Consider the following 27,910-nt stretch of genomic DNA (forward strand, 5'->3'; position numbering starts at 1 on the left):
TGGTTTAAGTTTTATCTTTCTGGAAGATGGATGCTTTGTTAGTTGGCTTAGATTCTATAGTCCTTCTTATTTCAGTAGTGAATTATCCTCACCTCTGTCTTCCCTTTTCCCCCTTTGTGTTTTTCAAAAGAGAAAAAAAAATGGGCCCATTTCTTGGTTAGGAACCAACAAGGAGTATACTCTTGCTTTGCTGTTAGAATACAGGGGAATGCCAAGGGCCGAATTTTCCATTTTCACTCTCCCTAATCCTCTACCTGCCAGGAAGTGACCTCAAAAATAGGAGTTCCTTTTAGTTGCTCAGAAACCCTAGATCCACAGAAAACTTTCCTCTAGGTGATTGGTAATGGTTAAACGTGACCAAACTCTCATTCCTGTGACTGTGTATTTCTGCATTGGTGGATATTTATTTAATTTCCTGGAACCTATTTTCTTTACTTCCCTTCTCATTTCTGTCCTTTTCTTTTTTCTTTTTGTTTTATTTTGAAAATCTATTACATTTTTTAACTATGATGGAGACATATAAGTATATCCCCTAAATAATTTTGATGAGTTTATTTTCTAACTTTAGATTTATTGAGAACTGCTTTCCAGTTATTTGAATTTGAATTTGTATTTTTTGGTGATATTTTAATAAATCCTTTAAATTGTATTAGTATATTTCTACTGAATTACCTTATTATTCTACAGTTACTTTTTTTTGCTGCTTTGTAAAGATTCATGAATTTGACATTCATGAACATAGTAATTAAAGCAAATAATTATGGCAAAGTCAATGGAAAATTTGTCATCCTTTCTTAATTCTTCTGATTAATAGAAGTAATAGTCATTGTTTGTGTGAACAGAAATGAAGATAATGGGAGCCTTATGTTAAATTTGGGGTACCTTTCTAAAATAAGAAGCTGTGAGCATTAGCAGCTGCTACTTGGCAAAATTCCAACCTGTAGTTTCAGTTGGAGATAGTTCTCTTTGCTCTGAATACTGAACTATTAAATGTTGTGGCTTACTGAATTCTTTACTAAACAATAGTGAATTTTATTGGTTTTGAAGTACTTTGAGGCGTATAAGTTTATTTAGAAAGCTCTTAGAAATTCTCTGCCTGAAATCTTACATCAATAAGACATGAGATTATTATTATTTTTTTTTTAAAGATTTTTTATTTTATTTATTTGACAGACAGAGATCACAAGTAGGCAGAGAGGCAGGCAGAGAGAGGAGGAAGCAGGCTCCCTGCTGAGCAGAGAGCCCAATGCGGGGCTCCATCCCAGGACCCTGGGATCATGACCTGAGCCGAAGGCAGAGGCCTCAACCCACTGAGCCACTCAGGCGCCCCAACATGAGATTATTTTTTAATTTTCTTTTCTTGCCTACTATCAGTGTTACTAAATGTCCAGCTTTTTTTTTTTTTTTTTGCCACAAATGATAGCAAATAATTATAGGCTGTGAGTAATTAAAGCAAGTTAATTACTGACCAAGTGAAATTGCCATACATTAATAGTTAAACTTTCATCTTTTTCTTAAGATTCTCTTGTAATGCCACGACCTGACAATAATTGCCAGTGGACATTCAATAAGAATTGTTTTCCTATTGTGGATGTGGTGATAGATCCTCACCTTGTATATCATCTTCGACCACATCAGAAAGAAGGAATCATATTCCTTTATGAATGTGTAATGGGAATGAGGTAGGAAAATAAATGATTTGTTTAGTCTAATCTGAGTTTTTTGCTTTTTTTTGTTTGTTTAAAGATTTTTTTTTAAAATTTAAAAGATTTTATTTATTTATTTGACAGAGATCACAAGTAGGCAGAGAGGCAGGCAGAGAGAGAGAGGAAGGGAAGCAGGCTCCCTGCTCAGCAGGGAGCCCGATGCGGGGCTCGATCCCAGGACCCTGAGACCATGACCTGAGTAGAAGGCAGAGGCTTAACCCACTGAGCCACCCAGGCGCCCTGTTTGTTTAAAGATTTTATTATTTTTTTAAAGTAATCTCTCCACCCAACATGGGGCTTGAACTCATAACCCTGAGATCAAGAGTCACATGCTCTACTGACTGAACCAAACAGGCAGGTACCCTTAGTCTGATCTGAGTTTTTTTTTTTTTTTTTTTTTTTAAGATTTTATTTATTTGACAGAGATCACAGGTAGGCAGAGAAGCAGGCAGAGAGAGGAAGGGAAGCAGGCTCCTCGCTGAGCAGAGATCCTGTTGTGGGGCTCGATCCTAGGACCCTGGGATCATGACCTGAGCTGAAGGCAGAGGCTTTAACCCACTGAGCCACTCAGGCACCCCTGATCTGAGTTTTGATTTAGCCTGTAACATAATGGTTTTCTATGGATGCCTGGGTGGCTCAGTCTGTTAAGCATCTGCCTTTGGCTCAGGTCATGATCCCTGGATCCAGTAATGCATCGGGCTCCTTGCTCAGCAGGGAGTGTGCTTCTCCCTTTGACCACCCCCCCCCCCCCAGTGCCTCTCTCTCTCTCATTCTCTCTGTCAAGCAAATAAATAAAAAACTTAAAAAAAAATGGTTTTCTAGAAAAAGCCTGATATAATGAGTCTCAGTACATCATGAATAATACTTAATGGGTACATTTATTCTTTTAAAAAAAAATTAACATATAGTGTATTATTTGCCCCAGGGGTACATGTCTGTGAATCATCAGGCTTACACATTTCACAGCACTCATCATAGCACATACCCTCCCCAATGTCCATAACCCAGCCAGTGTGCATTTATTCTAAAAGTGATTCTTGAGGAGGCCTTGTGCCAGACATCCTGCTAGGAGCTGAGCATATAGGAGTCAGGACCATGGTCCCTACCCTTAAGTAGTTTTTAAAATATTTGAGGAAATAGGTAAATATAATCAACCTGAATATGGTACAATAAGAGCTTACAAGTATGAGAAAGGGTTATAGGGGCAAAATGGAAGTAGCCTTTAATTCTGCTTATGGAAAAAACGTTTTCTTCTAGTCTCACTTCTACTTTAAAAAAAAAAAAAAAAAGAGCTCCCCAACTCCCTTTTTTGAATTTTTTTTTTTCACATTTTATTTATTTATTTGACACAGAGCGAGTGCATAAGCGGGAGAGAAGCAGGCTCGGGGAGCCTGACGTGGGGCTCAATTCCAGGACTCTGGGATCATGACCTGAGCCAAAGGCAGACACTTAACTAACTGAGCCACCCAAGTGCCCCTCCCTCACTTCCATTTATTTATTCATTCATTTATTTATTTTTTAAAAAATATTTTATTTATTTATTTGACAGAGAGACACAGCGAGAAAGGGAACACAAGCAGCGGGAGTAGGAGAGGGAGAAGCAAGCTTTCTGCTGGGCAGGGAGCCCGATGTGGGGCTCAGTCCCAGGACCCTGGGATCTTGACCTGAGCTGAAGCCAGATGGCTAACAACTGAGACACCCCTGGCAACCTCCCCCCAACTCCCTTTTAAATAGAGCTTTCTGATAAAGAATTGTGGTGTCCTCTCTTAAAGATACTTTAGAGGATACACACAGACATGAAAAAGCCAGACAAAGGAAGTAAAAAAGAATCAAAGGAACCTGCTAACATCTTGTTACATTTCCTTCTAGTTCTTTTTCTTTTGCTTTTAATGCATAGACCTTGATTTTTAAATCGATCATTTAATAGGGAATTGAGATTTTAAGTTCCCCCAAACTCTTTTTATTTTTTAAAAGATTTTATTTTATTTATTTATTTATTTTTAAAGATTTTATTTATTTGACAGACAGAGATCACAAGTAGGCAGAGAGGCAGGCAGAGAGAGAGGGAGGAGGAAGCAGGCTCCCTGCGGAGCAGAGAGCCCAATCTGGGGCTCGATCCCAGGACTCTGGGATCATGACCTGAGCCGAAGGCAGAGGCTTTAACCCACTGAGCCACCCAGGCGCCCTTAAAAGATTTTATTTATTTGACAAAGAGAGACACAACGAGAGAGGGAACACAAGCAGAGGGAATGGGAGAGGGAGAAGCAGGCTCCTGCTGGGCAGGGAGCCTGATGTGGAGCTCGATCCCAGGATCCTGGGATCCTGACCTGAGCCAAAGGCAGATGCTTAACGACTGAGCCACCCAAGCGCCCCCTCCCCAAACTCTTAAGAACCCTTTGATGACAGGTTAAGGGAATACTAAATCCCAGAAACTTCTTAGACTCATATTCTTTCTCAAAATATACTTTTCTTGGGACGCCTGGGTGGCTCAGTTGGTTAAGCAGCTGCCTTCGGCTCAGGTCATGATCCCAGCGTCCTGGGATCGAGTCCCACATCGGGCTCCTTGCTTGGCGGGGAGCCTGCTTCTCCCTCTGCCTCTGCCTGCCACTCTGTCTGCCTGTGCTCACTCTCGCTTCTCTCTCTATGACAAATAAATAAATAAAATCTAAAAAAAAAACAAACTCAGCATCTCACAAGGAATGCTAGTTTACTGATAGGGCCGTTCTACCACAGATGAAGACAGCTTGCCATGTGCGGGTAGAGCTACTTGGTAGTAGAGAACTTCTGCAGGTAGGTCCTGCTCACCACTGTGGGCATTTCAAGCTGATCAGGAGCTGGGAGAAAATATGTGCTTACGTTTAAAAAAAAAAAAAAAAAAAAATATATATATATATATATATATATATATATATATATATATACTTTTCTTTTTGGAGATTTTGTCTCATTTGGCTGGGAGGGGATCTTTAATTTCTTCTCTTTTACTTTTCAATGTAATCAAACCTGAACTTTTAATTATTTTGAACTCTTAAAGATCTTTGATTCCAGATCTTTTCTAGCACCCCACTGCAGCAGTGCTGGTACCTGATGTCATACAATTTTATTTTGTCTGGATTTTTGCAGTAGTACTTACATGTCTGGTTCTGATGCTCCTCAAATTCATTCTACTTATTGTTACTAGCTTGATTTTTCTGAAAAGCAGTTCTGAACATGGCATTCCTTTGCTTAAAATGTTTCAGACTCTCAGAACTTAGAGCAGTGTTTCCTGATCTATAATTTGCACTTCACTGGTGGGATGTGGGATCATTTTAGGTGGACATGGACAAGCCTTGTTTTTTATTTTATTTTGTTTTATTCAAAAAAATTGAAGGATTTTATTTTTAAGCAATCTTTTTTTTTTTTTTAAGATTTATTTATTAGTCGAGAGAAAGAGCGAGAGAGAGTGCAAGTGTGTGTGGGGAGAGGGGCAGAGAGAGAGGGCTCTGCTGAGCGTGGGGCCAGATGTGGGGCTCCATCTCATGACCCAGAGATCATGACTTGAACAGAAACCAAGAGTCGATGCTTAACCTGACTGAGCCACCCAGGTGGCTCTGTCTGTCATCTCTATACCTAATGTGGAACTCGAACTCACAACCCCGAGATAAAGAGTTGCACACTCCACCCACCAAACCAGTCAGGAGCCCACACCTTGTTTTTAAACTCTGATAGTAACATATTTAATTAGTGAATTATTAGAAAAAAGTAGCATATTAAGTCCTTGGTTTCATGGATTTATTATGCTTGGAATTTTTTTTTTTTTTAAGATTTTTTTTTTTTTTAATTTATTTATTTGACAGAGAGAGATCACAAGCAGGCAGAGAGGCAGGTAGAGAGAGAGGAGGAAGCAGGCTCCCTGCCGAGCAGAGAGCCCGATGCGGGGCTCGATCCCAGGACCCTGAGATCATGACCTGAGCCGAAGGCAGCGGCTTAACCCACCGAGCCACCCAGGCGCCCCTATGCTTGGAATTTTAAAATAAATCTAAGTAAAAAGAAGTTGACTTAAAAATAAATGATAACACATATGGTATCACATATAGCAAAATTAGTGGTGTTTGGGAGACTAATGTTTGGGAGACACCTGCAAAATGCACTCTGAACTTTCAAGAATAAGTATGCCTGCCGTCTTTAGTCTCTTCCTATCTAGCCAGGTTCATAGCCTTTGTGTTTCCTTGCTTGGAATTCAGTTCAAGCTCCAACTATGTTGAACTACTTGATTCATGTAATGAACTATTCACCTTTGAAAAGGGCCATCTTTTCAATGAAGCCTTCCTGCTTTCTTCCTTCCACTGTCGAAGGATGGATCACTATTTTCTCTCTGCCACTCACTACATCTCAGTTGGCATTTGGTCTTGCACTGTCACATTGTTGATATTAAATGATAATAATGGGGTGCCTGACTGGCTGGTTTAGTTGGTAGAGCATGCATCTCTTGATCTCACAGTTGTGAGTTTGAGCCCCAATGTTGGGTGTAGAGATTACTTAAAAAAAAAAAACCAAAATCTTAAAAAAATGATAATAGAGGCATCTGGCTGGCTCAGTCAGTTAAGTGTCTATCTTAGGCTCAGGTCTGATCCTAGTGTCCTGGGATTGAGCCCTATGTCAGGCTCCTTGCTCAGTGGGGAGACTGCTTCTTCCTTTGCCTGTTGCTCCCCCTACTTGAGCTCTCTCTCTCACTGGCAAATATATAAAATCATTTTAAAAAATGATAATAATGGCTATAGTTCATGTTTGTGATTTTTTTTCTGTACTTTGAAATGGAAAGCATAGTTAATTTTTGGTTATTATTTTTACTAATAAGAAAATGGGTTAAACTATAATAAAACTACTTATTTTAATTTAAATTCCAGTTAATATATAGTGTAGTATTAAGTTTCAGGTGTACAGGTGTACAGTTGAGTCATTCAACATTACTTTTTGTTTTTTTAAAGATTTTATTTTTTTGACAGAGAGAGACAGTGAGAGAAGGAATATAAGCAGGGAAGTGGGAGAGGGAGAAGCAGGCTTCTTGCTGAGCAGGGAGCCCGATGAGGGGGTCAATCCCAGGACCCTGAGATCCTGACCTGAGCTGAAGGCAGATGCCTAACGACAGCCACCCAAACACCCTTCGTCATTCAACGCTACTTTTTAAAAAAATTTATTTTTTAATATTTAAAAGATTTTATTTATTTATTTGACAGAGAGAGAGAGAGATCACAAGTAGGCAGAGAGAGAGGGGGAAGCAGGCTCCCTGCTGAACAGAGAGCCAGAAACAGGGCTCAATCCCAGGACCCTTGAGATCATGACCTGAGTTGGAGGCAGGGGCTTAACCTACTGAGCCACCCAGGTGCCCCTGTCATTCAACATTTCTATATAATGCCTGGTGCTCATCACAAGTACCCTCCTTAATGCCCATCACCTATTTCACCCATTCCCCCACCCACCTCAGGTCTGGTCACCATCAGTTTGTTCTCTATAGTTGAGTCTGTTTTTTGCTTTGCCTCTCGTTTCTTCCCCCATGTTTGTTTGTTTTGTTTCTTAAATTCCACACATGAGTGGAATCAACATAACTCATCATTAGGGAAATACAAATCAAAACTATAATGAGGTAACCACTTCACACCTATCAGAATGGCTAAAATCAGCAACACAAGAAACAACAGGTGTTGGCGAGGATATGGAGAAATAGGAACACTCTTACATTGTTGGTGGGAATGCAAACTGGTGCAGCCACTCTGGGAAACGGTATGGAGGTTTCTCAAAAAGTTAAAAATAGAACTACCTTATGATGAAGCAAATATTTGCCTAAAGAATATAAAAATACTAATTCAAAGGGATATTTACATAAAGAATACAAAAATACTAATTCAAAGGGATACACACACCTCAATGTTTATAGCAGCATTATCTACAATAGCCAAATTATGGAAACAGCCCAAGTGTCTATTGATTGATGAATGGATAAAGAAGATGTAATATATATATACAATGGAATACATTATTCTGTCATAAAAAAGAATGAAATCTTGTCATTTGCTATGACATGGATGGATTTAGAATATTATGCTAAGTGAAATAAGTCAGAGAAAGAACACGTACTTATTTTTGGTACTATACTTAGTTCCTTTGGACTGTATAACTTAAAGTATATATAAATAGATGACTGGGTGGCTCGGTTGGTTAAGTGTCTGCCTCTGGCTTGGGTCATGGTCCCAGGGTTGGGGGATTGAGGCCTGTGTTGGGTTCTCTGCTTGGTGGGGAGTCTGCTCTTCCCTCTCCTTTTGCTCATGCATGCTCTCTCTCTCTCTTTCAAATAAATAAATAAATAAAAATTTAAAACAATAAAAAATATATAAATATATATCAAAACTTCAAAAGCTATGAAGTGATATAAACATGCCACTTATAAATAACATTCCTTATGATATTTAATTTTAAATTGCATTAACTGAGTAGGTTTGTAGCATAAGACTATTACCAAGTTACGTGTATTAGATCAATATATAGTTTTTTCTTTTTTCCTTACAGTGCAGGGAGCTCTAAGATTGAGGACTTCATTTACTGCCAGATAATCGTAAATACAGCTCAACAGATCTTTCTGGTTAAGATTGCAATGTAGTTTAGTGTTTTGATGTCTAATGCTGAACCTGCAGTCAAATGCTCTACCCCTGAGCTATACCCCCTCTAATGCTGAACCTGATAAAAATTGCTCAACTATTAGTGATGAGAAGCACAGTTATAGTTAAATTATTCTAATGGGATATATTTCTAGTCTCTAAATATATGCATATGATAGTAACATGATTTGGATTCAACTGTCAAATTTCAGATTTAGTAATTTAGTTGACAGTAAATATATAATGAATATAATTATCAAAGATTCAAAAGAGAGATAGGTTGTAAATCAGCTGCATGAAACTAGAAAAAGGGTTTGGCACGGGGTAGAGTTTGTCCTAATTACAAAATACCAGCTTTTGGTTCTTGACTAATAAACGATGATATTAGGGGCATAAGATATTTTCCTATTGTGACTAAAAGAAGTATAATTATTTCTAACAGAGTGAATGGCAGATGTGGAGCTATTCTTGCTGATGAAATGGGTTTAGGGAAAACATTGCAATGTATTTCACTCATCTGGACTCTGCAGTGTCAGGGACCCTATGGAGGCAAGCCAGTAATAAAGAAGACGCTTATTGTCACACCTGGAAGCTTGGTGAATAATTGGAAGAAGGAATTTCAAAAATGGCTCGGAAGTGAAAGAATCAAAATATTTCCTGTTGATCAGGTGAGAGACTTATCACAGTTCAGCCTTGGTCATTTTCTAAATCTCTATGCTTTCCAAATCAACACTGCAGTTTTCACTGTCGTAGAGTAGTTTTTCAAATGCATGTAACTCCCCAACCTTTGCAGAAAAACAGCATCTTGGCTTACAATTTGGCTTTGAGTTAACATTCTAATTAATGTCTGTCAGGAATATGCTGCTTGAATTTGATTTTGTAGTTTTAGCCCATAATTTGTTAAATATTTTTTTTTTTTTTTAGGACCACAAAGTAGAAGAATTCACTAAATCTCCATTTTATTCTGTTCTTATCATCAGTTATGAAATGTTACTTCGTTCTTTGGATCAAATTAAGAGTGTAAAATTTGATCTTCTAATCTGTGATGAGGGCCATCGTTTGAAGAACAGTACCATTAAGACAACTACGGCTCTCATTAGCCTCTCCTGTGAGAAAAGAATAATTCTAACTGGTCAGTATTTACTCTGGGGATGATATGATAGATTTTTTGCCTACTTATACAAGATTTGTAATATGCTTAGAATACAAAGAATTGCTGGTGCTGGATGGGGTGCATATTAATAAACCTTTGGTCATTGAGTGTTGGTAGGATTCTGAATTTTCAAATCCCTATGTAATTTTCTGCATCCTAGATTTTGGAGGTTTTGAAAAATAAATACAATGGTATCATGGTAAAGAATGTAGGAGATGGGTCTGGACTGCCTCTGCTTGGTTCCTAAGAGTGATCTTTATAGCTGTACAACTTTGGCCAAGTTATTTAACTTCTCTGGGCCTCAGTTTCCTTATCTGTGAAATAAGGATTATAATACTATATTATTGGATTATTAACAGTTATTGTGAAGGTCAAAGGAGTTAATTCACATAAAGTTCTTGGAAGATTACCTGACACATGGTAAATGCTTAATATAAGTATCTCTTATTTTTATATGTGTATGCTGCATGCACGTAATTTATTGTTGATCAAACTTGCTGGCCCAGGCTATCTGGAAAGGTGGGATGGCCCCTATGTAAATACAAGAATCTTTTTCTACTCAATTCTTTTTAGCCTATATTAGAATCAGCTCAATGTAGCTTTCCTCCCATACCTCACTTTGGTCTTGTGTGGCCCTTCCAATTTCTGGAGAATTATCCTTGTTTGAAGGAGAGCTTCCACTCTCCCCTACTTGGTCAATGGTTGACTCATATGGAGGTAAGTGGAAAATGCCAGAGCCCTTGCCTTAGGGGTATTTCAGGAGCAGCTTTATGGTACAATTTATGTTCTGAGCCTTGCTGTAATTTATCTCAGGCTCAAGGAGGCCATCCTCCATTAGTTTCTTCCCCTGCTATTCTCTGATTCCATTATTCTCTTTCTCCTGAGAGCTCTCCCTCCATAAATGTACAGCCAAATCCCTGTCTCAGGCTGTGCTCCTGGAGAACCCAGTCTAAGACACAAATCCTTTCCTGCATCAGTTATTGGCAGATGGGATCAGACTATCATGAGTGGCTTGGATGAGTTAGCTGGGGTTGGATGAATATCTGGAAGCCAGCCATAGGATCCTTATACCTTTGTTTCCCCTCTTTCTTTCTTGCCTTTCTCATTCTGCCTTTTTTTTTTCATTTTTTTAAAAAAGATTTTATTTATTTATTTGACAGAGAGAGATCACAAGTAGGCAGAGAGGCAGGCAGAGAGAGAGGGGGAAACAGGCTCCCTGCTGAGCAGAGAGCCCGATTTGGGGCTTGATCCCAGGACCCTGGAATCATGACCAGAGCCGAAGGCAGAGGCTTAACTCACTGAGCCACCCAGGTGCCCCTCATTCTGCCTATCTTTATTAGTCGTCATCATGGATGTTCATTTAAAGGCTTACTAACAAAATATATACCAACATAAATATATTTCCTCTAATTCTTTCTACTTTCGGTCCAAAAATTTAGAACTGACTAGATGTGTTAAAAAAATTAATAAGCATTTTTCCTGGGGTTGACTCATTTAATTTTGAGGCAAGCAATCATTAAATTCTCCGGCGTTGTGAAATTTATGTTGTCTATGTTAATGAAGAAGTGCATTTTTATTCACTTCTTATATTATCTCTTATTTATATTTTTGGGCAACTTTTTCTAGTCCATTATTTGAATGGTCATCTGAAATTACAATGTTGGATTATGCTGATTTACATGTTCTTTTGATGTAATTATTGAAACATGCTAATGTTTCTTTGAAAATTAGTTAGCAAAAGTTATTGAGTATGCAATATATGCAGTGTATGTTAATCCATTTGTGTCGATCGTTAGGATTAGCGAAGATCTCAATCTGATCTGAAACCTTTGAAAGGTAATACGTGCCATTCACTGAGTGTTTACTAAATGTTAAACACTGTGCTACAGTGTGCATATGCTGTCTTTGCCTTTCACTGTAATACTTCTGGGAAATTGATATCTTCCCACTTTTATAAGTGAAAAAGTTCTGAATTTAACTTAAAGCACTTAAGAAGCTTGTCCAGAATCACACAGTTGTAATAATACTAAGAATCACTAACAGTTATAGAACATTTATAGTGCTTTAGGTACTATTCTTAGTATGTGGATTAACTAATTTGATCCTCACAACCCTAGGAGCTGCATTTTATAGAAATAAACTGAGGTTTGTGACTTGCTCAGGGTCACTCAGAGAGTAAATGATACAGGTGTGATCTGATCCCAGGCTAGTCAGACTCCAGAGCCTGTATGCAGCCACTATGCTGAATTTAGTACACCGTTAAAACCAGAGTTAAAAATTTATTTGGTTCTTAATATTTTTTGTTCCATTGGCTTTGGGTGCTCTTTCTCAGTTCTAAAGCCTTTATTTTAGTTCTCTTAGGGAGGAGAGTACAACTTTCAATAAATACCTGTGACTGTAAAACACAAATTTGACCTTTCATCACTTTTTTCTTTCTTTAGGTACTCCAGTTCAGAATGATCTTCAAGAATTTTTTGCATTAATTGATTTTGTAAATCCAGGAATACTAGGTTCTTTGTCATCTTACAGAAAAATATATGAAGAACCCATTATTATATCGAGACAGCCTTCTGCTTCTGAGGTATAATTTACTTTTATAAAAAGGTTAAAAAAAAGCAGTATGCCCAGGAAAGTTATCCACAAACTTGGGCATTATTTAATTCAGAAAAAATTAAATTAGTGAATTCTTTACTTTCCCCACAATCCTTCAACTGAGTCTTCCTGCATTCTTTACTTTAGAAAATACCACATTAAAAAAAGTCACAGGTAGGTACTTTATTAGGTACTTCACAAAGAATTATAAATGGTAGTAAACATATATAAAAACATTCATTTTTACTGGTACTGAAAAAAAATACACCAAAATAACCATAAAATAACTTTTATATTCTTCTACTGGTGTTTTAGTTGGCTCAGTTTACATAGGAATAGCAAGTAAAGATGAGAGTACTGTCCTCTACTGTTGGGAATGTCAGTTGGTACAACTGGAGAATAGTTGAGCAGCATGTATCAAAAGCCTTACAATTGTATATATTTTGTGGTGTGACAATACCACTTTCAGGAATTTATTATAGAGAAATAATTGTAGATGTGCTTAAAGATTTTAGCTGTGTTGTGTAAGGGTAAAAAAGTATAAGGAGGGGCGCTTGGGTGGCTCAGTAGGTTAAAGCCTCTGCCTTCTGCTCAGGTCATGATCTCAGGGTCCTGGGATTGAGACCTGCATCAGGATTTCTGCTCAGTGGGGATCCTGCTTCCCTCTCTCTCTCTCTCTCTGCCTGCTTTTCTGCCTACTTGTGATCTCTGTCTGTCAAATAAGTAAATAAAATCTTAAAAAGAAAAAAAGAAGTGTAAGGAAACAAACAAATTGGAAACAGACATTTCTAAAGGTAGGAAAATGGTTAAAGCAGTCTTCATGTTGTATACACAATATTTCATTGAATCAAAATAATACCAATTCTAAGATGCATTGTTATTTTATGAACCACTAAGGAAAACATGCTATCAATCGTAGTTATAAGAAGTCATTGCTTACAAAAAGCAACCTATATCAGAGAAGTTAAAGTGTAAAAAAAAAAGTTTCAGAATTAATAAAATATAATCAGTCAGCAAATATTTATTGAGCATTTCCCATGAACTGTACAAAATAATAGCTTATGACTATATTTAATAGCATGGAAAATATCCATCATACATTATTTAAAAGTAAAATCACATTCATTTATTTACTCAACACTTACATGTTAAACACCTGCAGTGGGCCAAATGCAAAGTGTTAGATGTTAGGGGATACAGTGAAGAGCCAAACTGACTGGTGCCTTGTTCCCATGAAGCTTAAACTATAGAGAGCCTGTTTTGTTACAAACAGGAAAATAAAAGTAAAAATAAATTGTTAAATACATTTACATGTTGACAAAGAAAAAAGACTTGGGAGATAGATATAGAAGTCATGACAGCAGTGGCTGTTTCTATTTGATTAAAGTTGGTTTTAATTTTCTTATTTTACATAACTATATTTTCTGAGTTTTCTTCACTGATCCTATTTTGTAATAAAAGTTGAAAATAGTTTTAACATGAGGGGAATTTTTTATGACTTTTTACACATGGGATTTATTTTAAGCTTCACTGTGAAGTTATGTATGCTCAAAAGAGAATTTAAACATATATTTCACTTATATTGTATTTTGACTTGAGGTACTGTGGTAAGAACTTAGAAACTAACTAAAGGAAACAGACAAATTGGAAACATTTTTTTTCCTAAAGATTTTATTTATTTATTTATTTATGTGTCGAGAGTGAGAGAGAGAGAACACAAGTAGGCAGAGTGGCAGGCAGAGGCAGAGAGAAAAGCATGCTCCCCACTGAGGAAGGAGCCCGATGTGGGACTCGATCCCAGGACCCTGGGATCATGACCTGAGCTGAAGGCAGTGGCTTAACTGACTGAGCCCCCAAGGCATCCCCTTTTTTTTTTTTTTTTTAATTATTAGGTTATGTTAGTCACCATACAGTGCATCATTAGTTTTTGATGTAGTGTTCCAAAATTCATTGTTTATATATAACACCCACTGCTCCATGCAGTATGTGCTATACCCATCATTGGATGAACCCATTCCCTACTCCCCTTCCCTCTAAAACCCTCATTTTGTTTCTCAGAGTCCACAGTCTCTCATGGTTAATCTCCCTCTCCAATTACCCTTCTTCATTCTTCCTTTCCTTCTCCTAATATCCTCCATACTATTCCTTATGTTCACAAGTAAGTGAAATCATATGATAATTGACTTTCTCTGCTTCACTTATTTCACTCAGCATAATCTCCTCCAGTCCCATCCATGTTGATGCAAAAGTTGGGTATTCATCATTTCTGATGGCTGAGTAATATTCCATTGTATGTATGGACCACATCTTCTTTATCCATTCGTCTGTTGAAGGCATCTCGGCTTTTTCCACAATTTGGCTATTGTGGACATTGCTGCTATGAACATTGGGGTGCATAAGGCCCTTCTTTTCACTACATCTAATCTTTGGGGCAAATACCTAGTAGTGCAATTGCCAGGTCATAGGATAGCTCTATTTTTAATTTTTTGAGGAACCTCCACACTGTTTTCCAAAGTGGCTGCACCAACTTGCATTCCCACCAACAGAGTAAGAGGGTTTCCCTTTCTCCACATCCTCTCCAAAATTTGCTGTTTCTTGCCTTGTTAACTTTTGCCATTTTAGCTGTGTAAGGTGATATCAATGTGGTTTTGATTTGAATTTCCCCGATGGCTAATGATGAACTTTTTTTCATGTGTCTGTTAGCCATTTGTATATCTTCATTGAAGAAGTGTCTGTTCATGTCTTCATGCTCATTTTTTGACTTGATTATCTTTTTTTTTTTGTGTTGAGTTTGAGAAGTTCTTTATAGATCTTGGGTATCAGCCCTTTGTCTGTAGTGTCATTTGCGAATATCTTCTCCCATTCCGTGGGTTGCCTCTTTGTTTTGTTGACTGTTTCCTTTGCTGTGCAGAAGCTTTTGATCTTGATGAAGTCCCAAAAGTTCATTTTTGCTTTGGTTTCCCTTGCCTTTGGAGATGTGTCTTAAAAGAAGTTACTGTAGCTGATATTGAAGAGGTTACTGCCTATGTTCTCCTCGAGGATTTTGATGGATTCCTGTCTCACATTGAGGTCTTTCGTCAGAAACTAACATTTCTAATGAACAATGTGTAATGATTTTGAAAGAATTAGCTGTGCCTTTTGTCAGTGATTTCTCATAGGTTTAATTTTAGGATCAATAACGTGTCAAAATATTTGCTTCCAAGAATTTGCTTTTTGCTGAATTAGTTCTTTGTTGATGATTTTAAGATTATGTACCATGATAATCTTCATATAAAAGCTTACTTTTAGAATAATTTTTATGTGTGGATTGTTGATTTCTGATGGTTCTCAATGGTGCCAATAGCCAAACAAGGATTTAGGAGACTGGCTTCATTTAATTAAATGATTATGCTGAACATTTAAAGAGATGATGGTTGGTTTTTCTATCCCATATTTTTAAAAAAATCTGAAGGGACATAATTAGTAAATGTTTTATTATTATAAGAAGTTTAATATCCCTTTTAATTGCAAGCACTGTTTGTTTATAACACTTTTAAGTCTGCGAATTTTTCTGTAGGAAGAAAAAGAGTTAGGAGAGAAAAGAGCAGCTGAACTTACTTGCCTCACTGGACTCTTTATCCTTAGAAGAACCCAAGAAGTCATTAATAAATATCTTCCACCTAAAATAGAGAATGTAGTCTTTTGCCGACCAGGAGCGCTACAGATTGAACTTTATCGAAAGCTGTTGAATTCTCAAGCTGTTAAGTTCTGCCTTCGAGGATTGTTGGGAAATAGTCCTCATCTAATATGTATAGGAGCTCTTAAAAAACTGTGCAATCACCCCTGCCTGTTGTTCAACTCTATAAAGGTAAGTAGCATGTGAGACTGTGTCAAGAATATAAGCTCAGGGTTTTGTATCACATGAATCTGATTGGTAGATTGGGCCAATCCCAGGGGATTGCATTTTTGGGTTTTCCAAAAGCTTTACGGCCTCTCCTATATTTTTCATCTGTACAGCTTATCCAGTCTTCTATTTGTTGAGAGACTGTCCATACTGGACAGAACTAGGGGTGAAATGGATGTGAGGCACTGCCTTCTAGAGTTTGCCCCATGCCCTTTGGTATCTTGCCTAATAATTTGCTGTGATTTCTCTCCCTATTTTATACAGCCAATCAGTTTTGTTTGGTGCAGACACATACAAAATTTACCATTGAAAATAACTTAATTTTTTACCCTTATGAAAGTAACACATGATATGTACAATTTGTATGAAATTTACAAAATTCAGAAAATCAGAAGAAAATTAAAGTCATCTGCTGGTTAGAATGTAAATTGGTACAGCTGAGAGATAGTTGGCAATATAAAGATTTTATTTATTTATTTGACAGAGAGATCACAAGTAGGCAGAGAAGCAGGCAGAGAGAGAGGGAAGCAGGCTCCCCACTGATCAGATAGCCTGATGCGGGGCTCGATCCCAGGACGCTGAGATCACAACCTGAGCCGAGGGCAGAGGCTTAACCCACTGAGCCACCCAGGCGCCCCGATAGTTGGCAATATATATCAAAGCCTTAACATTGTATATGTTTTGTGGCCTTGGCAGTATGTTTAAGAATTTATTATAAAGAAATAAAGTTCTCTAGCCAGAAAAAAACCCATATTTTGATATTAATAATCTTAGCCAGTACTTAATAAGCACTTGTCATGTACCAAATTAAATGCTTTTCTAGTATTATTTTGCATATTTTTTATAAAACTCTGCGGAATAAGTATTGTTATTACTCTCCCCATTTTATGGTGAGAGAACAGGGACTCAAAAATATGCATATATATAATCAGGCTCTAGAGAAATTTAATTTTTTTAATTTTTATTTTTTAAGATTTTATTTATTTATGTGACCGACAGAGATCACAAGCAGGTAGAGAGGCAGGCAGAGAGAGAGAGAGGAGGAAGCAGGCTCCCTGACAGAGAGCCAGATGCAAGACTCGATCCCAGGACCCCGGGATCATGACCCTAGCGGAGGCAAAGGCTTAACTCACTGAGCCACCCAGGCGCCCTGAGAAATTTAATTTTAATAATGCTATGCTTACTATTTTAAAATCTACTTTTTTCACAAATAAATCATGAACATTTTCTCAAATTAGAAATCTTCTCCAAGTATGATTTTTAATGATTGTATAGTTGAACTTAGTATTTGAATAGTTAACAAACATAAGGCAGTTTGGAGTATAGTGAGAGTTTTCTGTTTTGGAGTTAGAACGGGGTATCAGTTTCCGCTCTACTGTTTACCAGTTCTTTAAGGGCAAATTTAATTACGGTCAAATTACATCTGTGAGCCTTTATTCTTCTTATTTCTAAAGCAGAGACAATAATAACTTCCTGATGTTATTGTGGCAACTTGATGAAATAGTATGGTAAGAACCTAGCAGAATGCCTAGCCATAGAAGTTACACAGTAACTATTAATATTCTCTTATCCCCAGCTCATCCCTAACACTTTATTAAAACAACTTTTATAAAAACAAACAAGAAACAACTTTTATTCTTTTATTTTTTTTCTTTAAATAGTAAAATCATAATTTGCAAACAAAACGAAAGAAAACCTGTGGGTGCTGCATTATGCTTGAGGTCATTAGTTTTATATTTCGAAAATGGAGTGTTCTACCAGAATTCTTCAAGTTTATCCTTAATGAGTTATATTTACATAGTTTATCATAGGAGAAGTCTGTAACTCTTAAGTAGGTAGGATTATAACCATTTATTAATCACCTTTTTAAGAAACAGATTTTATATATAGTGATAAAAATTAAACCCTTTGGGCATGGCGCCCAGCAAAAATAGAAGCCCCAAATTCTTCCTTAAAAGGTAGACTTTATCGGGGCGCCTGGGTGGCTCAGTGGGTTAAGCCGCTGCCTTCGGCTCAGGTCATGATCTCGGGGTCCTGGGATCGAGTCCCGCATCGGGCTCTCTGCTCAGCAGGGAGCCTGCTTCCTCCTCTCTCTCTGCCTGCCTCTCTGCCTGCTTGTGATCTCTCTCTGTCAAATAAATAAATAAAATCTTAAAAAAAAAAAAAAAAGGTAGACTTTATCATGGCCCAGAATGCAGCAGTTAACTAGTAACAGACATAGGATACTATAAGCTTTAAAGAGGGTACATAATTTACAACCTGGCAAATAAAGCCTTTCCTCTAACATCAAAGCAAATGAGGATTGATGGAAAATGGCTGAAATGAGCCTTCCACTTGTATAAGTACCCTTTAAGCAGTGCTTTTATAAATGTATTCCAGTTGAAACTAGTTTCTTCCCCCACCCAAGTTCAGTCAAGGTGATGGGTTTCTTTTCAGGAAATGTGAGTGGACTATAACCAAAAAAAGTGTAACTGATAATGGAAGGGTATTGACTACAGAGAGTCAGAAGAGCAAGTGCTGTGACTAGCTGATGTGAGAGGACTAACTGGTAAATCCCTGTGATGGAGTTGATACATCAGACTGTCCCAGCATAAAGATATTATCTATTAGTTGATTCTTAATTAGGGGTCTTATGCGTTATAATCTGGAAAGCTTTTAAAACTACTTTTGTCCAGGCCTCAATACATATGGACTGATTCAGAATCTGAGAGTAGGACCCAAGTATGAAGATATGGAAAAAGTGATTCCCCAAGGGATTCTGGTTATGTGTTCCTGGTTAACAACTTGTGCCATAAGATCACCATCTTCCTTGTATTTTAATTTAATATTCACAAGACAACTTTCTGTTAATGATTTGGGTTGCCTTGTGGTTTCATATGACAGAATGCATATGAATGCATATGACCAACTGGTTTAAATAGGCAGGTCTCCTTTGAAGGTCAATAAATTTATATTCTTAGTCTCTTAATTTGATGAGTATGGCTCATTTGCCTAGAGCTTAAGCATGTTCAGTTTCTGAACATGAAAAGTTGTGCACTAGATCCTGGGTCTGTCTGTGGTCCTTTGATGATCTCTCCAAGATATCGACATTTTAGCAGACCTAATCCGAAGCAGCCAGCAGTCTCTGTCCCCTTGTATATCCCAGTAATATTAATATTTTAGGGCTCCAGGTATTTTCAATCAAGTGACTTTACCCAACTATTACTATATTTTGGGAATAAGCCAAATTAAAATTAGTACTTTGTGCCCAGCATCTTACACTAGAGGATTCACTGACCTTAAGATGTTCCTGGAATTATTATTATTTTTTTAAAGATTGATTTACTTATTTGAAAGAAAGAGCCTGCATGTGAGCCGGGTGGTGGTGGATGGTGGGTGGTGGGTGGGGCTCTGGGGGAAGGGGTAAAGGGAGAGAGAGAATCTAAGAAGATTCCCTGCTGAATGTGGAGCCTGAGGTTGGGCTCGGTCCCAGGACCTTGAGATCATGACCTGAGCCAAAATCTGGAGTCCGATGCTTAATTGACTGAGCCTCCCAGGCACCCCTGTTCCTGGAAATATTAAAGAGGGAATACAGTACACATGAAAACTAGGGAAGTATAATAAAGCATATAACTTCCCAAATAAGGTCAAAGCCGGAGTGTACTTTGTAACCATAAAGTTTAAGAGTAAGTGTCTGCCACTTCCCCCAAAAAAGGGCTGTAAATAATAAGGTGGGATTTGCAATGGATCCTTAAGTATTTACAGGATTGAGATAATTGGACAGGAAAATGAGGAAGCATTCCTGACAGGTGGAGTAGGTTGAACAAAGTTTTAAAAACAGTGATAAATCCAGTAAGTGTGGACGAAAGTGAGGAGACCAGCCAGTCTCAGAAATTTAATCTAAAAAGTGCTGTAGGGGCACCTGGATGGCTAAGTCGATAAGCGTTGGCCTTCGGCCCAGGTCATGATCCCGGCGTCCTGGGCTTCCTGCTCAGCGGGAAGACTGGTTTCCCTCTCCTAGTCCCCCTGCTTGTGTTCCCTCTCTTGCTAGGTCTCTCTCTGTCAAGTAAATAAATAAATAAAATCTTTTAAAAAAATAAATGAAAAGTGATGTAGTTATTAATAAGTGTATTTCTGGTTAAGTATTCACATGTTAGCTAGATACTTTTGGAGGAGGAACTTCAGAGATACTGATAACCATAAGCACTTTGGAATAAAATTATTCTAAAAACTGCTGGTAATATAAACAAAAATAGTATAGGTAAGATTACATGATTACATATCTCTGTTAACTTAGGCAGAATTATTCCTTCGTGCAGAAGAAATTGTTAAGATTGAATAAACTCTTATGCTGGATTCTGAATATAACCCAGGAGGTGCTGTGAGAAGCTCACAAATGTCAGAAAGAAAAATAACAGAGGGAAGGAGAGGAGAGAGAAAAAGAAGCACCAGTGATGAGAAATCTCAGGGTTTTGGAGAGAACCAATGTTATATCACTGTTTGGACCCCATTTTCCTCTCTTTTTTATTTCTCTGCTGTCCCTTCTCCTCTTCCCAAGGAACACATGGGCAGTAACGCTGCCCTTGGAGGGTGAAGATCATCCGCACTAGCGGACTGCATCAGGGTTGCTCTGTAATTAACTCAGTGGGATGCACGTTACCTTTTTCAAAAATGACCAAATCAGGAAGCTCTAAAGATGTACATAATAGCTAGGTTGGTCTTCTCAGGTAGCTATTCATCTTTACTTTCAACCCCATAATTTTAGCATTTTCCCCCTCCTAATTAACAAAGGTGAAACAGTGTTAACAGTTATCCTTTTGAATAGGAGAAAGAACATAGCTCAACTTGGGATGGAAATGAAGAAAGGAGTCTCTATGAAGGCTTGGTAGATGTGTTCCCTGCTGATTACAACCCTCTCATGTTTATTGAGGAAGAGTCTGGAAAACTACAGGTGCTGTTGAAGCTCTTAGCGGTTATCCATGAACTTCGTCCTACTGAAAAGTAAGAGGTCAATTTAATAAACTTGCTTGTAAATGGTCATGGAATTTTGGCTCAGGCTATGACCTTCCTTCCTCTCTTCCCTCCTCCTTTGGGGTCACGGTCTTTATTTAAGAAAAACTAAATCTAAAGTAAATACATAATATTCACAAAAACCCAGAGATGTCTTTTGATATTTAAACACCTAATTTTTTCCTTAGTCTCTTTCAGGATCCTTTCTTTTTTTCTTTCCTTCAAATGTTTACCCTTCTTTGGGGTTTCTCTGTAGCCTTGTTCTTGCTGCAAACACCCTTTCTTGGTTACTTCTGTTCCCCATCATTTCAACTCTCAGACATACAGTATTTGACCCCAAGTCTGTATCCCTTGTCCAGCCCTGCCTTCTTGTTCCCAAGTCCTCATTTCTTACTGTTCAGTGGACATCCAAATCTCTCTTGATGTCATATCAGACTTTAAGCTACAGCTATCTCCAACATCATTATTTGCCATTGGAAACCTGATCCTTTTCCATCATTCCTTGGCTTGATGAACGGCAGCAAAATCCATGCAGAAATCTAGTTTTTCTAGACTCACTTTTCTCCTTCACTTACCCAACATTGTCAGTCACTAGATTCTATTGATTGTTATTTCTTTTTTTTTTTCTTAAAGATTTTATTTATTGATTTGACAGAGATCACAAGGAGGCAGAGAGGCAGAGAGAGAGAGAGGAGGAAGCAGGCTCCCCGCTGAGCAGAGAGCCTTATGTGTGGCTCGATCCCAGGACCCCGGGATCATGACCTGAGCCGAAGGCAGAGGCTTAACCCATTGAGCCACCCAGGCGCCCCTGGTTGTCATTTCTTAATCGTGGACTCCACCTCTTTTCTGGTACCAAGGCTTTTGTTCTGACTCTTGTAAATAATGATTTGGGCTATGATGGTATTTTCTAAATTACTTTCCTCTTTCAACCTTATTACATATCGACATTGCCCTAAATTACATTTCTAAAATACAAATGTGAACGTATCACTCTCTTAAAAATCCTTCAAAGACTCCGAATTGTCTTCCAGGAATTTCTAAAATCTTCAGCACATTTGGCAAGACTTTTCACGATCTGGCTAATGCCTTATTTTCTGGTCTTATCTCCCCCCACTCCTTCACACTTACCATGTGGTTCAGTCATACCACACTACCTGCAGGTCCATCACTGGCTCTGGTTTTCACTGTCTGCTTTCACTTGTTGCAGATGCCTATACCTCCATGACCTTCACTTCTCATTCATCTGGCCAGCTTTTTCTCTTCATTAAGACTTAGCTCAGATGCATTCTCCTTTTGGAAGACTCTGGCCTCAGACTGAGTTAGATGTCCCTCTTCTTCTTTTTTTTTTTTTCCAAGATTTTTATTTATTTGTCAGAGAGAGAGAGAGAGAGAGAGAGAGAGAGCGAGCACACAACCAGGCAGAAGTGGAGAGAGAAGCAGGCTCCCTGCCAAGTAAGGAGCCTGATGCGGGACTTGATCCCAGGACCCTGGGATCATGACCTGAGCTGAAGGCAGCGGCTTAACCCACTGAGCCACCCAGGTGTCCCAGATGTCCCTCTTCTGTACCCCCTTTGTATCCTGTAACCACCTCTTACAGAGCTCTCCTCACATTGTATTATGATCATTAGTTTTCTTATCTATCAGTACTTATAGTACAGGGACTGTGTCTTATCTGTCTTTGCATCAAACCATGTTTGTGAATTAAGGCAAAAATACATAGAAAAGGTTACAAAATAGTAATTACATTTAATTGTTAATGGATCTTGCATAACCTCTTCAGAGCATATATAATACCATTTGACTTGTGGATATGGATGGTTTATTTTTCATAACAATGAAGGAATTAAGGAAACTTTCTGTGAAGTGTTTAATACACTTAATTAAAATGTTTTATTAGATATTTCATATGTGAATATATGCAGATTGTGGGGACATGTGGGTTGCTCATTTGATTAAGCAAAAAGCTCTTGATTTTGGCTTGGGTCATTATCTCAGGGTCCTAGGATTGAGTCCCGAGTTGGGCTCCACACTCAGCATGGAGTCTGAGGATTCTTTCTTTTTCTCCCTCAGTCCCTCCCCCTGCTTACTCTCTCTCTCTCTAATAAATAAATCGTAAAGAAATATGTGCAGATTTTGATCTAGTTTGAATTTGTGAGTGTAAACTTTTACTCAGACCTAACTGCATTTTTTAAAATTGGATCTTTTTTTCCTCTTCTGAGGAGGAGGGAATAGGTGATGGTCATTGGACAAGGAATAATGAGTGAACAGTTTTAGAGGGAACGAGAAGAGATAAGACAATATGTGTGAAAATTTATCCTTGAAATGTTGGAAGGTTTCCTTCTTGTGGTGGGGAGAAAAGAATGATGAGGAAAAGCATAATTTAGAGGTAGAGTTGGGATAGGGTCAATTTTTTTTTTTTTTTAAGATTTTTAAAAAATTTGACAGGGTGCGTGGGTGGCTCAGTGGGTTAAAGCCTCTGCCTTCGGCTCAGGTCATGATCTCAGGGTCCTGGGATCGAGCCCCGCATCGGGCTCTCTGCTCAGCAGGAAGCCTGCCTTCCCCCTCCCCCACTCTGCCTGGCTCTCTGCCTACTTGTGATTTCTGTCTGTCAAATAAATAAATAAAATCTTTAAAAATAAAATCTTTAAAAAAAATTTATTTGACAGAGATCACAAGTAGGCAGACAGGCAGGCAGAGAGAGAGAGAGAGAGAAGGAAGCAGGCTTCCTGCTGAGCAGAGAGCCCGATGCCGGGCTCGATCCCAGGACCCTGGGATCATGACCTGAGCCGAAGGCAGAGGCTTTAACCCACTGAGCCACCCAGGTGCCCCAAGGGACAGGGTCATTTTGATTGCTTGTGGGTCCTTACGGAAACCATATCCTGCTTTGTCCCATGGGAGAAGCTGAGGCACTTCCATCAGTGACATAGGATGGGTGTTCTGTTGCTTTATATTATCTGAAGAGATCCACAGCCCCCCTCCCCAATGCCCTTTTTACAATTGTGGTAAGATACACACAAGATAAATTTACCATCTTAACTATTTCTAAGTGTATTGTTCAGTCGTGGTAGGTTCATTCACGTTGTTGTGCAACCAATCCCCAGAACTCTTTCATCTTGCAAAACAAACTATCTAGTATCTAACAACCCCCCAATCCTGCCTCCCCCTCAGCTCCTGGCAGTCACCCTTCTACTTTCTGTCTCTGTAAAATTGACTATTCCAGGTACCTCATAAAAGTGGAGTCCTACAGTATATTGTCTTTCGTGACTGGATTATTTCACTTAGGTTAACATCCCCGAGCTTCATCCAGGTTGCAGCATGCATCAGATTTTCTTTCCTTTTAAAGGCTGTATAATAGCCCATTGTATGTCTTTTCCACATTTTGTTTATCCATTCATCTGTTAATGGGTGCTTGGGTTGCTTCCACCTTTCAGCTATTGTGAATAATGCTGTTGTGAACATGGATGTACAAATCTCTCTCAAGACCTGGCTTTTGGGGGCACGTGGATGGCTCAGTTGGTTAAGCATCCATCTCTTGATCTCAGCTCAGGTCTTGATCTTAGGGTCATGAGTTTGAGCCCTGTGCTGGGGTCTATGCTGGGCATAGAGCTTACTTAAGAAAAAAAAAAAAAAAAAAAAGGACCCTGCTTTCAGTTCTTTTGGATATATACCCAAAGTGGAACTGTTGGGTTATTTGGCAATTCTTTTTAAAATTTCTTGAGGAGGCGCCTGAATGGCTCAGTTGTTTAAGTGACTGCCTTCAGCTCAGGTCATGGTCCTGGAGTCCTGGGATCGAGTCCCGCATCGGGCTCCGTGCTCTGCAGGAAGTCTGCTTCTCCCTCTCATCCTCTCCCTTCTCATGCTCTCTCTCTCTCAAATAAATAAATAAAATCTTTTTTTTTTTTTTTAGATTTTTATTTGTTTATTTCACAGACAGACCACAAGTAGGCAGAGAGGCAGGCAGAGAGAAAGAGAGAGAGGAGGAGGCAGGCTCCCTGCTGAGTAGAGAGCCCGATGCAGGACTCGATCCCAGGACCCTGAGACCATGACCTGAGCTGAAGGCAGAGGCTTTAATCACTGAGCCACCCAGGCACCCTAAATAAATAAAATCTTAAAAAAAAATTAAATTTCTTGAGGACCCACCATACTGCTTTTCATTGCAGCTATACCATTTTACATTCCCTCCGACAGTGCACAAGGTCTCTAATTTCTCCACATTTTCACAAACATTATGATCTTCTGGTTTTTTTTTTTTTTTTTTTTTTTTTTATAACAGCCATTCTAATGGATGTGAGATGGTATCTCACTGTGGTTTGAATTTCCATTTACCTGATGATGAGTGATGTTGGGCATCTTTTCAACTATTTGCTGGCCGTTTGTATATTTCCACTGGAGAAATGTTGAGTCAAGTCCTTTGCCATTTTCTAATTGAGTTGCTTTTCAGGTGGTGAGTTATGGCTAATTGGGTGTAGAGACCAGGCTTTCCAGGGCTGGGCTGCCTATGCACAAACATTTTAAGCCTTTAAAGATATGTAGCTAAAAGTAACAGTGTTTGGTTTCAGGGGTAGTATTAAGTCTTTGCTGTAACTGCTGTGTTACCATTAACTTGAACCAGACAGTTACATTTTAGGTCTTCAGGAAGAACTCTTCTAGCACATACAGTGTTTTTGTGCAAGTTAAGATGTATTAGAACTGGGTGGAGGCATATGTGAGAACTCTTGACTTGTCTACCAAGTTTTATGGGATTTTAATTTTTTAATTTTTTAAAGATTTTATTTATTTATTTGACAGAGAGAGAGATCACAAGTAGACAGAGAGGCAGGCAGAGGGAGAGGGAGAAGCAGGCTCCTTGCTGAGCAGAGAGCCCCATGTGGGGCTCAATCCCAGGACCCTGAGACCATGACCTGAGCCGTAGGCAGAGGCTTAACCCACTGAGCCACCCAGGTGCCCCTATGGAATTTTTGAAGAGGAAACTTCAACTATAAAAACATTTATTTTCCCTTCTGGTTGTTGCCTTCATGCACCTGGCCTCGAGGCTTGGCTAGCCAGAGTTAATGCTGCATTGTAGCCTCCATGCATCACTTGGAGGGAGACTTGTGCTGGGGGCCCCTTGCACTCTACCTGACTGCCTTGGCTACAGATTTCAACTGCTTTAGGGGACAGTCTCATGAACATAAAAATAATAGCCTTGTTTCAAAGTGGTATGTACTTGTGTGTGTGTGTGTGTGTATGTCGGGGGGTGCTCTAGACCTCTAAAAGAGGATTGTCTGAAATTCTTTACCAAGACAGTCACCTCTCCTGTCCATCTACATCTAGCCTTGTAAGAACTTGTTGGGGGAAAATATTAAGCCAGATTTTTTTTCTGTTTAGCGAAGTTGTATCGGAAAAAACTATGTTTAGATAGTGTTATTCATCCCTGTACTGTTGCCAGGTGAACTGGGGATACCTTCAGGCCCTAAATCCTCCATCTTGCCCACCCTGTGACATTACCGGAGGCTCTCAGTCTTGTCACAGTAAAAGAATTTGGGACAGTCCAGATACAGTGGTTAAGCGATATAAGTAAAGAGTTTTTAAAGTGAGAGTTCACTCTGGAGATGTTAAAGTGGGTGAGCTCAAGGGAGAAGTTTGGATTTCTATCTTTTATTGACAATTGTCATCTGAGGGGTGGAGCATTTCTTATTTGGAGAGGGGATTTCTTTGGGAGCAGGATTTCCCACCTTTTCTCCCTTACCTGTCAGGTTCTCAGACCTTCTTTGTCTTGGCCTGTCTGGTTTGATCTGGCTTCTTGTGGCTTTGTTTGTGGAATGTTGCTAGGTTACTAGCTTTCCTGGTAACAAGTCTTGACCACTACCCCCCCCCCCACTTGGTCCCCCCAACCTTTGCTGGCCTCCAGGCACCTAGTTAAAGCCTAACTAACTGCTTTCTGTAACAGTAATAGAAGAGAAAGAAGAAGAAGAAAAAATGATTGAAATAATAGTATAGGAATTGTGGTAGATTGCAAAATGGTCTTAAGTTCTCCTGCATGTATCCATGTTCCTTTGCTAGATAATTTTGAGTGATTTCCCACTATGACTCTGAGCTCAGCCATATGACTTGCATTGGACCATGCAATGTTGGCAAATGTAGCACAAAAAGGAACTTGCAGAGATTTTGTGCACTGGGGCTCATCCTCCCTTGGGTTCCTGGAGCATTTCTGTCACCATGTGACTAAGCCTTGGCTAGCCTGGTGAGGAGGTCAGCCGGTCCCCAGTTGACCAGGCAGCTCACTGCAGATACTTGAGTCAGCCTAGCCACAACTAGCAGAGGAACCTGTTAGCTGTGTCCAGCCTAAATTGCCAAACACCTGTTACTATTTATTTATTTTTAAAGAATAGGCTCCATGCGCAGGGTGGAACCTAGTATGGGGCTTGAACTCATGACCCTGAGATCAAGACCTGAGCTGAGATCAAGAGTCAGACACTCAACTGACTGAGCCACCCAAAAAAGCAAAATTCAAACAAGTAAGTCTGAAGATCTAATTGGCTTTTATTCATGAATCAGGCCCCATCCCATCTAGCAAGAAAGTAGAGAAGAGCTCTGCTGAGCTTAACTAACGAAAAGGTTTTGAAGGCAGAAAGGAGGGTGGGAAGGAATTTATTAGCAAGGAATGCATTATTTAAGCAGGGTTGCCATCCCAAGGGTAGGGGAAGGGATCTATCAGTAAATTTCCTAGTATAGACCAGAAAATTCCATGTAGACTGGTTGAAGGTTACAGTCCTGAGGGACTTCAACTGCAATTAGGTTAGTTATTAAGTCTTGGTTTCTGACTCCGGGTCTTGACCTAAGTGATGCTGTTTTGGGTCTGGGTGTTCTTTTTAATACTACAGTTTGTGAGCTAAATATAAAAGAAATGGTTTTTATTTGAAGACACTGAATTTTGGGATAGTTTGTTATGTAGCAAAAAGTAACTGGTACAGAA

The 27,910-nt window shown here is 38.9% G+C and overlaps 1 protein-coding gene across 3 annotated transcripts in view; it reads left to right on the forward strand.

Moving 5' to 3' along the window:
- RAD54B (RAD54 homolog B) overlaps positions 1-27,910 on the forward strand; it is a 95,348-nt gene that overhangs the window by 57,247 nt on the left and 10,191 nt on the right. For 2 of the 3 annotated variants that reach the window (XM_047726528.1, XM_047726527.1), the window contains exons 6-11: positions 1,520-1,682; positions 8,781-9,006; positions 9,263-9,470; positions 11,933-12,072; positions 15,640-15,930; positions 20,771-20,946. In XM_047726528.1, the coding sequence (XP_047582484.1) occupies positions 1,520-1,682; positions 8,781-9,006; positions 9,263-9,470; positions 11,933-12,072; positions 15,640-15,930; positions 20,771-20,946 (1,204 nt within the window). The remainder of the gene's footprint in view (positions 1-1,519; positions 1,683-8,780; positions 9,007-9,262; positions 9,471-11,932; positions 12,073-15,639; positions 15,931-20,770; positions 20,947-27,910) is intronic. The other variant, XM_047726529.1, reaches the window with a different exon arrangement.

This window comes from Lutra lutra, chromosome 4 (assembly GCF_902655055.1).
Source record: "Lutra lutra chromosome 4, mLutLut1.2, whole genome shotgun sequence".
NCBI lineage: Eukaryota > Metazoa > Chordata > Mammalia > Carnivora > Mustelidae > Lutra > Lutra lutra.